This window comes from Mirounga leonina, unplaced genomic scaffold (assembly GCF_011800145.1).
Source record: "Mirounga leonina isolate KUSES-001 unplaced genomic scaffold, KU_Mleo_1.0 Mir_101414, whole genome shotgun sequence".
NCBI classification, from domain to species: Eukaryota; Metazoa; Chordata; class Mammalia; order Carnivora; family Phocidae; genus Mirounga; species Mirounga leonina.
In genome coordinates, this window is record NW_023270121.1 from 2,909,677 (window position 1) to 2,926,768 (window position 17,092).

Sequence of the window (17,092 nt, forward strand, 5' to 3'; positions counted from 1 at the left end):
TAGGAAATTGAGGCAAGGTTCAGTGATTTCTGCAAGGTCACACAGCTGGTAAGAACTTTTTCTATTTTTGGGGCGCCTGGGTGGCTCAGTCGTTAAGCGTCTGCCTTCGGCTCAGGTCATGATCCCAGAGTCCTGGGATCGAGCCCCGCATCGGGCTCCCTGCTCCCCGGGAAGCCTGCTTCTCCCTCTCCCATTCCCCCTGCTTGTGTTCCCTCTCTCGCTGTGTCTCTCTCTGTCAAATAAATAAATAAAATCTTTAAAAAAAAAAAACTTTTTCTATTTTCATTTTGAGGGCTCTGTATTTGGAGGCTTTCTAGGGATTTCCTTTGAATATTCTATGATCTTTTCTAAGCTTATAACCATCTGCAAAAACAGTTGCCAGGGTGACCTCTGGCCCTAACTGAAGTAGTGTCCACCAAAGCATTTCCCTCACCAAAATTATGCATAATGTGTGTGTGTGCACACATATGTGTGTGAATTAAGACACGATTGCCCACACCTCTTTTTACTTTAACCTCAAACAAAATGTTTGTTATCAAGTAGACACACTATTGAGCAGACCGGGATGAAGAGTGTGCCAGTTTCCTTTGATAAAAGGGTGTAAATGGAGAAAGAGGTGTCTCAGAGTATTTGAAAGACCAGCAGGAAGCTGGGGAGGGAGGAACTGAGAACAGGGCAGGGAAAGGAAGGTGGAAATCAATTGCACAGGTTGAAGAGGTATGACTGCCTGACAGAGTACGATGTTATGTTTCTGACAGTGTTAATTTTTTTTTTTTTTTTGACAGATAAGTTTGGGATTGTTCCTGGTTTTTGCTGCTGGGAGTCTGATGGTAGAGGCAGAGTGAAGTGTTCCTTCTCATTTTTTTTTCTTTTTTAATTTTCCAGTTTTAATGAAAAGTAATTGACATCCGTCACTGTATAAGTTTAAGGCATACAGCATGATGGTTTGATTTACATATATTTTGAAATGAGTACCACAATAGGTTCAGCTAGCATCCATCTTCTATATAGATACAATAAAAAGAAAAGAAAGAAAAAAAAATTTTTCTTCTTGTGATGAGAACTCATAGGATTTACTCTCTTAACTTTCCTATATATCCTACAGCAGTGTTACCTATAGTTATCATATTGTACATTACATGCCTAGTACTTATTTATCTTATATGTAGAAGTTTATACCTTTTGAACACCTTCCTCCAATTTCCCCTCCCCCGCTACCTCTGGTAACCTCAAGTCTGACCTTTATTTCTGTGAATTCGGTGTTGTGTTTTTTAATTCCATATGTAAGTGAGATCATACAGTATTTGTTCTTCTCTGACTTATTTCACTGAGCATAATGCCTTCAAGGTCTGGCCATGTTTTCACAAAAGGGGGGGTTTTTCTTTTTTTTTTTTTTTTTTTAATGGCTGAATAATATTCCATTGTGTGTGTGTGTATAAAACAACTTCTTCATCTATTTATTCATCGATGGACACTTAGGTTATTTCCATATCTTGACTATTGTAAATAATGCTGCTGTGAACATGGGGGTGCAGGGATCTTTTCAAGTTAGTTTTCATTACCTTTGGATATATTCCCAGAAGTAGAATTGCTGGGTCATTTGGTAGTTCTATTTTTGATTTTTTGAGGGTCCTCAATACTGTTTTCCATAGTGGCTATGTATTAATTTACAATCCCACCATCGGTGCACAAGGGTTCCCTTTTCTCCACATCTGTACTGGCATTTGCTTTCTCTTGCCTTTTTGATGATGGACATTCTAACAGGCATGAGGTGATATCTTACTGTGGTTTTAACTTGCATTTCCCTAATGACTAGTGATGTTGGGTATCTGTTCATATACCTGTTGGCCTTTTATATATTTTCTTTAGAGAAATATCTATTCAAGTCCTTTGCCCATGTTTTATTTGTGTTATTTGTATTTTTGCTATTGAGTTGTATGAGTTTTGTATGTATTTTGGATATTAACTTCTTATCAGATATCTGGCTTGCAAATATTTCTCCCACTCCATGTTTTTTTTTTTTTTTCACTTTGTTGATGGTTTTTTTTTTTTCTTTGCTGTGCAGAAGCTTTTTAGCTTGATCTAGTCCCACTTGTTTTTTTTTTAAGATTTACTTACTTATTTGAGTGGGGGGCAGAGGGTTTGAGTGGGGGGCAGAGGGAGAGAGAGAATCTCAAGAAGACTCTCTGCTGAGCATGAGCTGATGCAGGGCTTGATCTCATGACCCTGAGATCATGACCTGAGCTGAAATGAAGATTCGGAGGCCCAACTGACTGAGCCACCCAAGCGCCCCGAGTCCCACTTGTTTTTTATTTTGTTGCTTATGCTTTAGATGTCAAATCCAAAAAATCATTACCAAAACCCATATCAAGGAACTTTGTTTCTTTTTTCTTCTAGGAGTTTCATAGTTTTAAGTCTCATATTTAAGCATTTTATTCATTTTGAGTTAATTTTTGTGAGTGGTGTAAGATACGGGTCCAGTTTCATTTTTCTACATGTGAATATTTAATTATCCCAGTACCATTTATTGAAAATAATTGTCTTTTCCCACTGAGTATTCTTTGCTCCCTTGTCAACTACCATTTGCGACAACATGGCCAGACCTTGAAGGCATTATGCTCAGTGAAATAAGTCAGAGAAGAACAAATACTGTATGATCTCACTTATATATGGAATTAAAAAACACAACACCGAATTCACAGAAATAAAGGTCAGACTTGAGGTTACCAGAGGCAGTGGGGGAGGGGAAATTGGAGGAAGGTGTTCAAAAGTTATAAACTTATAGGTATAAGATAAATAAGTACTAGGGATGTAATGAAATGCAAGTTAAAACCACAGTAAGATATCACCTCATGCCTGTTGACCTTATGTACTTGTGTTTGTTTCTGAGCTCCCAGTTCTGTTCCATTGGCTTATTTCTCTTTTTTTTTTTTTTTCTGCCAGTACCATACTGTTTTGATGACTATGGCTTCATAGCATACCTTGAAATGAGGAAGTGTGATGCCTCCTGTTTTGTTCTTTCTTAGGACTTCTTTGGCTAGTTGGGTCTTTTGTGGTTCCATAAAAATTTTAAGAGTGTTTTTTCTTGCTTCTGTAAAAAACACCGTTGGAATCTTGATAGGGATTGCCCTGAATCTCTCCTCATTACTTTTTAATCTTCCTGCAGGAGGAAATTGCTCTAGTTGTGTTCACCACCCTTGAACCTGTCATGTTCAAGCAGGCTAGGTTATTTTTCTCAAATAGTATACCCAGTTAGCCAGTCCTAATTTCTTCTATTTCACTGCATTTTCTAGAATCCTAATGAGATGTGGCCCTAGAGGTGTGAGTGAAGGATATGGAGTGAAACGTCTCGAATTCTAGCTGCAAATGTGACACTGCTTCTCACTAGTAGAGGGCAAATCTCTTAACCTGTTCTGTCCCACCGTTAGTGGGGTTAATAATATTTATTTAGCTCCTAATAGTAGCAGGAGAATTAACTAGTTAATGTTGGTTAAAAGGGAAAAAGAAGGAAGGAAGGAAAGAAAGGAAGGAAGGAAGGGAGGGAGGGAGGAAGGAAGGAAGGGAGAAGGAAAGAAAGAAAGAAGGAAAGAAAAGAAATGGCAAGTTTTTGTGTATTGTGTTCCTTTCCAAACGCTTAATTCTTTTTTCAGGATGGTAGTAACAGGCAGCATCTGCTCCACTGCAGTCATTAAGCACCTCATGGATGTCTTGCTGGCTGGATGAGAAGCAAAATTCTTCAGTTCTGTGCCATGAGCTCTGTAGAAAATGTACCTACCTTCAGCCCCAGTTTTCAACTTGGCTATTTTCTGCCCATCTAAAAATATTCGTTTCCCTTATGGCTTCTCTAAGGTTTAGTAATTTTTCTCTCTCCTGAAACCCTTTTTACTTACTGTTACTAGTACAAATATTTTGTTTCAGCTGTGGGAGAAAATGATCCCTTTTTTATAACAGCTTGTTAAACATTCTGAAGTTCTTTGTGATATAAAGTTCCATATAAATGCAAGATGCCTTAGTAATTGTTGTTCTGTTCGTGCATTGCATAACCGCATTACAGATTCCTAATACTCTGACAGTTTCAAGCTGCTGACAATATTAGTCACTTTGTGAGGTGTAATTATGGCTTTACTGTGCATGGTTGCCAGCACTCTTATGTCAGATAGTAGCCTTTTGATTAATCTCTGTTTTCAAATCAGCTCAAATTCTAACCTGCCCTTACCTCACACCCTGCATAAAATGAGAAAGTATATTAAGATTTGGGAGGACAGGTAGGGGCTTTTAGAGAATGAGTAAACATTTCCATTACTTTCTTGAATCCTCTTCCTATTGCTTCTCATTTATTGTTCATGAAGTGATGCTAAAGTTTGAGCGCTTTCTTGACTCCAACACTGATTTGCTGCAATGCTTGTTTAAGTTGCTAGAAAATGGAGGCTACTGTGGATTTCCTTCAGTGTCCAGTGCCCTTTATTTAAACTACAGACATAATTAGAGGGTTGCCAACGTTAAGCAACCATGGAGTCTGATTTTGAGAAATATTTATCGTGCCTCATTAAATTCAAAATTAGTACTTAAAAGATCAGAAATAATCTGTTTATATTTTTTGTGACAGTGAATACAAGTGGATGCTGTGTATGCACATCTTTGACTCTACATAATCCACTGAACTAAGAGATGCCTCTGTTTGCCATGGAAGTAATCAAAATAGCTGCACCAAGAGAGAACTGTGGAGAATTTCATTGACCACAAACAAGAAAATGGTCTATTGTATTGTATAAAATTAGAAAACATCAAGCTAACACATTCACAGTTTCTAAGACTGTATATTACTTGAGTGTTTTTGGTCAGCATGATTACATGTTACAAGCTCGAGCAACAAGCTAGTACCCGGGAAATTAATTTAGAATGATATGCCAAAGGCTGTTACTCCTTCCATCTGGCATGGGGAGTGGAGGCAACTGGGTTTTAAGTGATGTATAATATAAACAATGAGATTGGGGTTGGAATTGGACTTGGGGGGTGTTGTTTTGGCCCACAAGCACAGGGCCACCCACTGTTTTCCCTCCAAATATTTTAAGTCTTTTCAGCTGACAAGGCTCCTCAATAGAAATTATACTCTGCAGGAAGCTCCATAGCTGCTAGACAGCAGAGATTTTAGGCACCAGTAAATCAGAATTTAGCAGAAAGGAATGGACCAGCTCAGCTTCTGAGAGTGTGCTGGGCCTTCCCTGAGCCAGAAGGGCTCAAACATAGGCTGTATTCAGGAGAGCTCATATGTGAATCCCTGGGCCATTTCTTGTGGGAGGTCTTACATTTGTTTCTTATTGTCAGTTGGGCCAGCTTTACCAAGTCATAGTTTCTGAAATTGGAGCTACCCCGTAAAGTCATCACTAGTCATGTTAGGTCACCTTGTAAAGATGGTTGCCAATGCCAAGAAAGGACAGTTGAAATAGTCACCAAGGTCTAGGGATGAAAGTGGCTCATTCCTGGGTCCCTTGGACTATGTGACTAGGCTCTCCAGCTGGGACTGGAGAACTACCTTCAGTTAGTGTGTGCCAAATTTGTCTTTGTCTAACTGCTAGACTAGACTATCCTGATTCACTCACTGAAAGGAACTAAGAAAGTCATAATGAGGAAAATAGGTATAAAGCAGACTAATCACTTCCTTGATGTTACCATCTTGAGTTTGCTTTCTGTCTCAGTAGTTGGTAATGCCAAGAATAGTGCTCCTGGGAATTTTTCTTGCTGTCCTTGTTTTGGTGGCATGTTCTGGCTGAGTCAGTATTTAACATGGCTGTAGCACTTAACCTGTCTTCTTGGCTCTTTAAGAGGGGAATAACAGTTGGCACTTGCTTGTAAAGTACTTTGATATTGGGGATGAAAGGTACTCTGTGCCTGCAAAATAGCTTTAATATGTTGTAGTTACATATTTGGGGATGCTGATTGGACTCCAGGGTTTGTTCCACTGGCAAATGTGATTGATAGCTATTTGCTTCTCAGGGTGGATTTTGTTTATGTGGGATGTGATAGTGTGGCTCACATGATTGTGGATTCATCTTATTTACTCTTAAGCTATTTTTACTCACGCCGAGGTCTTGTTGATTTTGCATTTGTACATAGAATAGGCATTAACTGGGGCCTGAGAGCTTTTTATAAGCAGATACTATTTTATAGTGCACTGTACCCCACAGAACACTTAGAAAAAGAGCCCAGAGCCTTATTCAGAAGCCTTTGCTCATCTATTTAATGGTATAGTGCTTAGCCTGGTCTTGCAGCAGGCTTTTGCCTCTGAATTACATGGATTCCTGCAGAAAGCTGCTGTGTTTCTCAAGGAGATCTTTGTAGTAAAATTTGCAACTGGGTTGCTCTTCTAAAGGCACAACTTTGGCCCAATCAACAATGAAGGCAGAGAAAAGCACTTTCCCTAGGCTGCATTCTTTGTCACCTCTAGGTAGTGTGACCACACTGATGGAGCTAGTGAAATTTTAGGAGTGATGATGAAAGGCTACCAAGAGGGGAACTCTTTCAACTTGACTTGTTGGATGTTAGTTAACCACATGGTCTGTGTTGCCCCGTAGATAGCCCTGTCTGGAAAGCCACTGGAATCCTAGAGTTCTCTTTCACATGTAGAAAAGTAGCTGCCACACTGTCAATCTGTGACTCAGAGGACTGCAATCTGGCAGAGCCTTATCTTCTTACAGAAATTTTATCTGCTTTGGTTTGAAAACACGATCTTGTGTCACTGCTGCCATTCCCAGAGATGTGGCAGGACTGTTGGATTTAGATGGGCAGAAAGCACCAAAGTGTGTCAGCTTATCCCAGGCAGTTATATACAGACTACTGTATATTTATAAGGTAATGGTTGGGAGTGAGGACAGAGAACAAATTGTAACTACAGAAGGCAGTGTATAGAATGGATGCTTTCTGAAGAAACAGGACCACTTGGCCTAATAGAATTGATCATCTGCTTTAATTTTGATAAGTAGCCTCATTATTAACCTCTTCTAGCTCTTCTCTGTTCATTCACTGATGCATTTTGTGAATACTTGCTAAGTGTCTATCACTGTGGCAGTGAGGACTCAAAAGAGAGCTTCCAGTCCAATTGGAGGATGAACTGATATACTACACATGAAATAATCATAGAACCTAAGGAAATGCATAACTACATTGCACAGTCTGTACACAGTGCTGAGAAAATGCTAAGTAATGTGGCATGACCAGTAATGTAGATGTATTAAAAATGAGGGAAATTAGGTATGGGAGAAGAGGAGGACTGATATTGGATGACCACTCAACTAAAGATTTAATTTAGATTTAATGCTGAATCCATCAAGAAACCCCTGTAAAGAGTTCCTTAAACCCTTGGAAAGAGAAGTGCTCTGATGAAAACAATGGGGGAGGAAGAATATCCACATGGCATTTTGCAGAATGGGCTGGAGTAAAAGGCAAATACAGATGAGAAAACAGTGGCACAAGGTGAGGAAGGCTGTGCAAATGGAGCTAAAGGAACAGATACATGCACTCATTCTAAAAACTTTAAGAATTTTATAACCCATTTGACAAGAGAGAGAGGTTGCCTTTATTTATGATGTGACTGAGTACGTGTAAGAAACGTAAAGGCCAGATCCTCCTCTGTGAGTCACCTACTCTCATCAAGCCATTATGGTGCTATTTAGCTCTATGAAGTTGCAGTGTAATCCTCAAAGTTGTACTCTAGCAGCCTGTATATAAGTATATACATGTATCTGCAGGAGAGTATGTGTCACTCTTTGTGTGTGTATGTATTTTTCATGTTTTTTTTTGTTTGTTTGTTTTTGTTTTTTTTTTCTGAATGGCTGACATTTTAACCATCCCTGGTAAGAAGTCCATCAGTTTGTGACCTCCTTGCAGGTGCAGCCTCTGTCTTTTTTTTTTTTTTTAATTAAAATTTTTATTTATTTATTTTTTTAAGATTTTATTTATTTGACAGAGAGAGACACAGCAAGAGAGGGAACACAAGCAGGGGGAGTGGGAGAGGGAGAAGCAGGCTTCCTGCTGAGCAGGAGCCCGATGCGGGGCTCGATCCCAGGACCCTGGGATCATGATCTGAGCTGAAGGCAGCCGCTTAAGGACTGAGCCACCCAGGCGCCCCTTTATTTATTTTTTTTATCTGCAGGGGTTGGTGCATGTTTATTGAATGGATGGATGGATGAATGAATGAATGAGAGCCTTTTGTTTTAGAATCCTAGAATTTTTGAAGCTTAAAGGGAACACTGACATCATTTGGGTTATTCTCTTCATTTTATAGATAGATAAATTAAGGCTTAAAGAGGGATAAGGTGATTTATTCAAGGCCATCATTTAGTCAGTGACAAACATGGGGAGGGAATTCAGGTTATCCCACTATACCATATTGCTCACTGTAGTCAAAATGGATGTTTGTGACTGTGCATGTGAGAGAGAGAGAGAGAGAGAGAGAGAGAGAGAGAGAGGGGGGGGGGGGAGAGAGGGGGGGGGGGAGAGAGAGAGAGAGAGAGAGAGAGAGAGAGAGAGAGAGAATGAGAATGAATGAGAATTAGGCCTGAGATGTGTGTAGGCATAGTTACTGGGAGCTTACTTGGCTTGTTTTCCAGTTCAGGGTAAATATGAGCTTTCTAGTGATGGCAACTTTAGGGATGGTGCCTTTTATTCCATCTTCACTACTTCCTGCTTCAGCTGCTGCTGTCTGGATAGATGAGTCTTTGAATATACATTCTAGCTGGAGGCATGCTGGCTTTATTTTTATATATAATTTACATTTTCATTTTTATGTGTTGGGGATAGGAAGTAGGAAAAAGCCATTTGTCAATTCATTTCCTAACAATGCCTTTGTGAAGAGATGTCATTTGAACATCTAAAACAGCATTCGGTTTTAGAAAAGGTTATGGGCCTTTTCATCATTGATCCATAAGTACAATTATCATTATTAGACATCAGCAGTTAAAAAAAGGATGAGCATTTTAAAATCACTTTGCTGTGCATCTGATTTGTGATTCCAGTTTTCCTGTTTGTATTGCTAAAATGATTAAGAGTTAAAAATTAAAACAAAATAATTAGCAGATTGCAATTAGGATGTTTTTCAGTTTGATGGCACTTTTAAAGTGTATTTTAAAATGGCTATTCATTTTCAAATGAAAACCTTAAGGTTTGAGGATTCTCTGTTTTAATCTCAGTGTCTGCAACCTTTTTTAGCTTTGTGTAGTGACCTGGGGATTTGTGCTACTGGGCAAAGATTCTAGTCCTGGATATCTGCATTTATTGGTTTCTTTCTCCTTTGGGTTGAAGTCTCTCCTGGTGATAAATGTGGTGCTGAGAGAGTCACAGTCACTCTTCCAGAGACTAGGGTAAAATTCAGTGAACTGTAAAAGTAATGCAAAATGACAATTAAAGTAGGACATTCTGGTACCTTGGGGGCCTGACAAAATGGAAGAATTTGAATTGTGATGTGCCAGACTTATTAACATAGAGACATAATATCATACTACCCACCCAGAAGTCTTGCTGGAAACCTCGTATATCCAGAAGGGAGGAGCTCACGATAGGAAGTAGTAATCAAAGAAGGCTCCAAAGCAGGTAAAAAAAAACAAAAAACAAGAACCAAAACATTACACAAAAGTCTCTATATTAAAGATCATGTAATTTCCCTCTTAGAACAACATTTCAGCCCTCTGCCCAGATCTTAACTCTTGTTTTCTAGACAAATATAGTTTCTAAGAACACAGTAGAGTAGAAGGATCAAACTTGAAATGGAAGAGGAGCTGTTTTTGATATATTGATAGCACTGAGAAGTAATAATACTGAGTGTTTGATAGCAAGGTGGTGAAGGACATATGTTAAAAATTAAAGGCAAGAACTCAAAAACCAGAGCACTTTGGGGGTCACTGAGTGTACCGGCAAAACCTGCGTGGTACAGTGATTTATGTTTAGAAGGGTCTCCTAAGTAACCAATAAACAACTATATGATACCCTTCAGAAATAAGGCAGAATGGTTAGGATTTTAAATCAAAGTTTTAGTCCTTGCAGAGGAAAGCCCTAAGCTATCTAAAAAACTCAGCTATCCAGAAGCACTTATTCTTTAGGTTTTCAGAAAATCAAGGTGTTATTAAACCTAAGCCAAGTGAGAAGTCTGTTCTCAATGAGTTCCTAGGATAAACACTTCTAATTAAAGAAAGGATTTGGGAGGAATATATTAAATGGTAAGAAAGTGACTCTTATTTTCCATTCCATGGAGACTGGAAATAAAAGTTTGCTCTAGACCCATTTTTTAATGTCAAAATTTGTTTTTTCAGAAACAAATGTTTTTCTCGTCTCTTTACTGTGTTCCTATGTTAACTTGTCTGTCTCATTAGAGATGGGGACATTTCCTAGTGAAATTATTGTGACATTTAGAGAAAATTTCCTCTCTCAAATGTTTCATGTTTTTTGCCATTTAGAATACTTAGAGAGGGGATTGGAAAAATGTCAAGCAAATTTTGATTAAATAAGGCTAACCAGGAGCCAATACTTTCATGCAAAAAAAGAGAAGCTCTTTTATTACTTCTTTAAAAAGTGTATTTCTGCTCTGGTTCTTTAGTCTCTGTTGAGATGACTTTGATAAATAATCTGACAGAAGACCTGCCATCTTCTAAACAGCTGGGCTTGCATTAGAAAACAGCACATCATCAGGTCCTTTGCTCAGGACAGTTCTCTCCTCTGGATGTACATTAAAAGTGCCTGGGAAGCTTTAAAAAATACCAGTGCCTGGATCCCATTCCAGGCCAATTACCACAGAATCTCTTGGAGTGGGACCTTGGCAACAGTATTTTTAAAAACCCCAAAGTTCCCTAGTTGATTCTAATGTGCATTAGGGCTGAGAACCACTGGCTTCAGACATGCAAGCTATTCATTAAGAAAAGATTGTTTCTTTCTTCAGGGTGGTCTGAGTCTCATTCTTTGCTTCATCTGAAGTGTGGAAAAAATGTACCCTTTCAATGCACAGAAGTTGGGTTTGAGCACATACCTTGAATCAATATGAGCAAGAACACTTGACATCAAATATACACGGACCCATAATAGGCTATCTATGGCCAATTAGCTCAGTTGTTTGGAATGTAGTATTAATGGGGTCAGAATAGTGTATGCTATCAATTAGAATAATTCTGTTTCATAGGTTGTTTCCATAACTCCAATCAAGTGGACTCACAAAGAGACCTGAGACCAATTACAAAAACAAAAAGACAATGGATGACTCAACATAGCCCCATCCACTATGGGAAAATTGGTTCTAGAAATCTGCCTCATGTCTAGTGCTTCAGGTTCTGTAGAAAGCAGGGGATAAGGATTCCCACCATTTCCACCATGAGTCATGATAAATTCAGCTGAACTTCCCCTTTGGATTCCTGTTCTATTGTCCCTATTTTATATAGGAAGAAAGTGAGGCATGCAGAAATTAGGTAATTTACCCAAGGTTGCACAGTGAAACTAGTCATTGAACTCCTGAGTACTTAATCAATTTCCTGTTTTAATTGGATAGCATGCTTTTTGGCAGGTGGAGACTTCCACTTGTTAAATTATATATTGTATTGAATATCATAAAAGAGCACACTTACCCAGCACAAGTTTTGCCTATTATGTTGGTATAATAAATTAATTCAAGAAATGCTTGTTGCTTGACTGACTGATGGATAACCTCTTCCAGCAATACTTCCAGCATTGTATTCCCAATGCAGCTTCAAGTTTGCCTCTTCTTCCTGTAATTATATTTGCAACAATTTCAGCATCCATTTTCTTATGAACAAATTAGAAACGAACTGACCCTTTTGATTTTTTGCTCTCCCAATTCATCCCTTCCAACAGAACCAAAAATCATTTGTGGTTTACATTAAAGGGGATTTTATCCTCTAGATAAAAGCAGTGTGAGTGGATATTACAGAGCCCATCTTCAAATGAGGAGCATGTAGCGGGCATGAGCATGCCTGAGTAAGTACAAGACAATGGGGGGATTTAGTTTTCTTCACAATACTCTCTCCTCCTTTCTCCCATCTACTCACCACTGCCCTCCCCACCTACTCTAGATACTTAGGGTCCCTACCCTAACTGTTAGCTGTTTGGTACTCATATGGTGGTTGGATTTGCTATCACCTATTCTGTTTTCTCTTCTACCGAACTCTGAGTTCCTTGAAACCAAAAGCTGCATCTAAGAGCCCTGAACAGTTAATGTCTGACAGGTAGTCAGCTGAAAGGAATCTGCTGTTTTGTTAGCTAGACAGCTATTGTGTTTCCTTTTTCAGGCACTTTTAGTTGAAGTGATTTCAGGAGGCCCCAAGGAATGGTGAGCGTGGTGAGGATGTCTGGTAGGAAAGCAGGAGGATGGAGATGCGTTTAGGCATTTTCCAGTATATATAATGGTTCAGTGAGAGTAGTACTTCAGTGTTGGGGGTAAGACTCATTTTACTAGGACTTTCAGTTACTTCAGTGTCAACTTTGCCCTGCATTCCCACCTTCCAAGGCTGCCCCCTTTGGGTGTTTTCCCATCTCTTTCATCTGGCAGGTATTCTGCATTTGCTTTTGTAAAGCTGTTGCTCAGGCAGTCTACTGTAACCAGATTAGACAGTCGTGTTTTAATGATAGGAGCTGAGACAGGGTTTGCTTGCAAACTTCATGTTTCACATGAAAGGCTTTGGCACCCCCTGTGGACTGCCCTTCACCCGGTTTCAGGCATAATACTTGTTTGCCTTTATATCTGTGATAAAACGAAGGCCTTCCTGCATAACCAGTGCTGAGCAAAATGTCTTAAAACAAAGGGAAGTGCAGAGTTTAAATCCACAGTAGGGGATTACCTTGCCTGCATTTCCATATCTATGGAATAAATATTTTAACATGTTAATTATCTACTACTAATAAAAATACTTTTGAACTTCCAGTCAATTTGATGGGCACAGAATTACATCCACTGGGAATGGGAAACAGTTTCTGTAAAGATTGTGGGTCATGCTGGATCTTCCTCTAAGTGCTTGCATGGTCAGTAGCCATCCGTATTCTAGGGGCTGTTTATATCAATTTCATCTTGGTCTGCAGGTGAGGGCTGCCTCCATGGAGCCCCCAGGGCCCTAAGGAGGCGGCAGGCATTCCTCAGGCTGTTACCCCACTACGGCCTCGGTTTGTGATTCATTCATTGCTTCTCGCCCAGCAGAAAAATTCCCTCTAAGTAGGACAGTTTGGCTCTTTTCATGAATCATCTATATAACCTTTTTAATCTTTTTTTTTTCCCATTGCAGACTGAAAACTATTCCTTTGATTCCAACTATGTGAATAGCCGAGCCCATTTAATCAAAAGGTATGTTGGTTTGCTTGCCTATTTCTACAACTAAGCTTCATTTAATATAAAAAGCAAAACAGATTAAACCTTTGAAAGGATGCCTTTGTGTTTTGTTTTTTTTTTTTTAAGATTTTTTTATTTATTTGAGAAAGAGAGAGACTCTCAAGCAGACTTCCTGCTGAGGGGGGTGTCTGACTTGGGGCTGGATCTCAGGACCCTGAGACCATGACTGGAGCTGAAATCAAGAGTCGGGTGCTTAACCCACCGAGCCACCCAGGTGCCCCATGATGCCTTTGTTTATGGATTTTAAAATGAATGCCTATCTGCTTATTGTAAGCGATTTGAAAAATTCAGAAAAACATAAAAAAAATAAAAATCACTGGTAATGCCACTATGCCAAAATAATCACTGTTGACATTTTACCATATTCCTTTACATCAAAATGTATGCATAAACACAAATTAAAAACTGGGGTCATATTAAAATATGGTTTTATATAATGATCTTGAAATCTAATATTAGAAAACAGATACTTTCAAAATCATGTTGATATCAAAATCCTTGTTGCTCTGCACTTTAAATTAAGAGAGGCCTTAAACAATTTCTCATGTGGAACTTCCAGTGAATTTCAAGATTGCTGTTGTTTTGTCAACTTTGGAATCATTTTAAAGCTATGTTAATGGCAGATTAACTAATTTCTTATCTTTTAAAAATTTTGTAGATGAGAGAGGAAAAGAATCTTTGCATGATTCAATACTTCTTAAAATATCTGGAAGTGTTTCAAATGTGGCATTCAAAATTAAGATTTGAGTGATTGGTTGGTCATAACTCAGTTATCCATGGAGCTACAGAATACAGAGCTGAATACTGCCAAGGAAGATTCCATCTGGTGGGGCACCAAGGTTCAGGGAGCCCTCTAAGGAGGGAAAACTAAGCAAAATGGAAAACTTATTGTGCTGAAAAACCAGTACTGACTATTCAGATGATGCCTTTATTACTGCTTCATGCAAATATCCTCTTGAATGATCCAGTGGTTATTCTGCAGCTAAAATTGAACTCTGAGTGTGTTTGTTAAAAATAATATAAATAAAATAGAGAGGCAAGCAGGGTGTTTTAGAACTACAGTAGAGAAGATGTGAAAATTCTATTATTTTGCTGGCTCTAATCCCATAAATTTACATTGCCAGATGAGTAGGATTTGAAGAATAAACTGGCTTGTCGAACAAGCCACTTTAATTCATGTTTAATTTAATTCATGATGCTGCAGTAACCCCTGAAAACATGCTAGGTTTATCTATATTGGTCTGGAATTGCTTGTGACCTTAAGTGATGATAGTTAATTATCGTTAATTAAAATGAATAGCCCAGGGCGCCTGGGTGGCTCAGTTGGTTAAGCGACTGCCTTTGGCTCAGGTCATGATCCTGGAGTCCCTGGATCGAGTCCCGCATCGGGCTCCCTGCTTGGCAGGGAGTCTGCTTTGCCCTCTGACCCTATCCCCTCTCATGTGTTCTCTCTCTCTCATTCTCTCCTCTCAAATAAATAAATAAAATATTAAAAAAAAAATGAATAGTCCAGCATTACCAGTCATAGCTCAGTTTGGAATTTTTTTTTTTTTTTTGAGGGATTGGGAGGAATCCATTTTGAATATTTTCTTAGCTCACAGAATAAACTCAAAAGGTAAGGAATTCAAAATTATCTGACTGATTTGTTTTAGTAGGAAAACCACCCCTCTTTATGTGCACTGATTAGAGTAACTTTGCAGCAGAAATCTGCTTTATATTCTGCTGTAGGACTGTTATTCCAAACCTTCTGGTAAAAACCGTGTCTTATCTTCACAGGTTCCTTGGGCTAGCTCTGGGTATTTGGGAATTCTATGACCAGTTTAAACTGATAACAAGAACCCGATTTTCAGAGCATGGCAGAAAGCCTTCTCCTGGGGACCCTCCTTGTCTTAGGTCAGCCCTGAATATACAGTGCACAGGCAGAGTGATGAGATGAAAACTTAATGTTCAAACATTTCATTTTGGGGATACATGTATTTCCACAGAAGCTTTGGGACTCTCTAGAAACCTCTGATTTTGATTACTTTATGTGTTTTTGTTTACACACAAAATGCACAACCTGTACTTAATAGGCTTTCAGTGGAAAAGTCTCCTGATCTTGCCTGAAACCAAAAATAGTGACTTTTTAAGGGTCTACTTTGATTAAGAGGAAACATCTGAAAGCTCAGGGACACATGCATTTTTGCCAGGTTCTGTTTTTGGAAACTTGAGGGCTTTGAAAAGCCACAAGGCCTTGGAATTTTTGGGATCCATTGAGTTTAGACAAAGCACAATACCTGGAAAGATACAGGAAATCTTGTGTGCTGTGCTTTTCTGGGGACTAACTATTTTAAATGTAAAATGTGTGGAAAATGTTAAGAGAGAGTGGTAACGCCAGGTGATAAAAATCCTGCAAACTGTTCAAATAGCTCACAGTGATGTTTGAAAGGGGTTTCACTGTATGTGGTTTCTTGAGGATCCATTTACATGCATGGAAAAATCTCCCAGCCAGGAAACTCTGAATCTTGTTATCAGTTTTAATTTTACTATCAAGTTCTGTTTGTTTTTTTAAAAGATTTTATTTATCTGAGAGAGTGAGTGAGAACAAGCAGGGGGAGGGGCAGAGGGAGAAGCAGACTCCCTGCTCAGCAGGGAGCTGGAAGAGAAGGGAAGTGGGGGGCTGAATCTCAGGACCCTGAGTTCATGACCTGAGCCAAAGGCAGACGCTTAACTGACTGAGCCACCCAGGCGTCCCTCAAGTCCTCTTTCTTTGAATCCAATTTCAGGAGAATCTTGAGAACTTCTTTTCCTATCAATTTTCTTTTTCTCTCTTCACTTCCTACCTATCCACGGATGCTTCTTGGACCCTTCTTTTTGGCATTCTCCAGCAGTTGTTAACTGTCTTGTCCAGACAATTTACACACAGGTTTCTTTTTCTCTCTCACGTCTATTTACCTCAGGTAAACCAACGGAAAGACAAAGAGCAAGGGGGTTCCCCTAAGCACGAATCAAGGTTGAGAAGGGTAAAGAGTGGATCTGGAAGGGAAAGGGAAGAGAGATGGCACATAATCTTTGCACCACGGAATCTGGTGTTATATTTCTGTATTTTTGTTTGTTTGTTTTCAGAGCATCACCTGCAGCCTGCAGGTGTTCCCAAGGCTTATGTCAGGATTCCAGATTAACAAGCCAAGATGGTTCAGAATTTTTTCTGGATGTGTTTCCTTCCTGCTGCGTTTGTTTCCTTGGTATCTTTTCAGAGCAAGAAAAGCCGGCGGTTGCACTTTGCCCCTGCTGCAACACTCTCTCATGCTTGGTTTCTGTGCTGCTGTCTGTTATCTACTCCTGCAGTGCTTTTGGAGCAATAACAAGCAGGGCATGAGGCTGGAGCACAAAGAAAATAAAGCAGGAAATGAACAAGATAGCGAAGCGGTGTGGAAAGGAAAATGAACATTGGCTCCTAAAGTATACATAGTGCTTTCCTTTTCCACCCAAATTGTTCTAGGGTTTTGCCGCCCCTGGTATCATGCCTTGTCTGTAACAAGTGCTGTTACATGTTTATTGAATGAATGGATGAAAGAAGTTGAAGAAAATCTCAGCATTTTCCCAATGAGAATGAGCACTAAGTTTCCCTGTAAACCAGCAATTTCTGACCTTTGATGTGTATTAGAATCACCTGGGAGGTTTGTTAAGCGCAAAGTCTTTAGCTCCATCCCTAGAGAATCTCCAGTTTTCATAGGTTCC

At 39.2% G+C, this 17,092-nt stretch overlaps 1 protein-coding gene across 3 annotated transcripts in view; it reads left to right on the top strand.

Annotated features, from left to right (window-relative positions):
- PCDH19 (protocadherin 19) overlaps window positions 1–17,092 on the top strand; it is a 125,965-nt gene that overhangs the window by 53,946 nt on the left and 54,927 nt on the right. For all 3 annotated transcript variants that reach the window (XM_035026202.1, XM_035026029.1, XM_035026116.1), the window contains one exon: window positions 13,269–13,327. In XM_035026202.1, coding sequence (XP_034882093.1) covers window positions 13,269–13,327 — 59 coding nt within the window. The remainder of the gene's footprint in view (window positions 1–13,268; window positions 13,328–17,092) is intronic.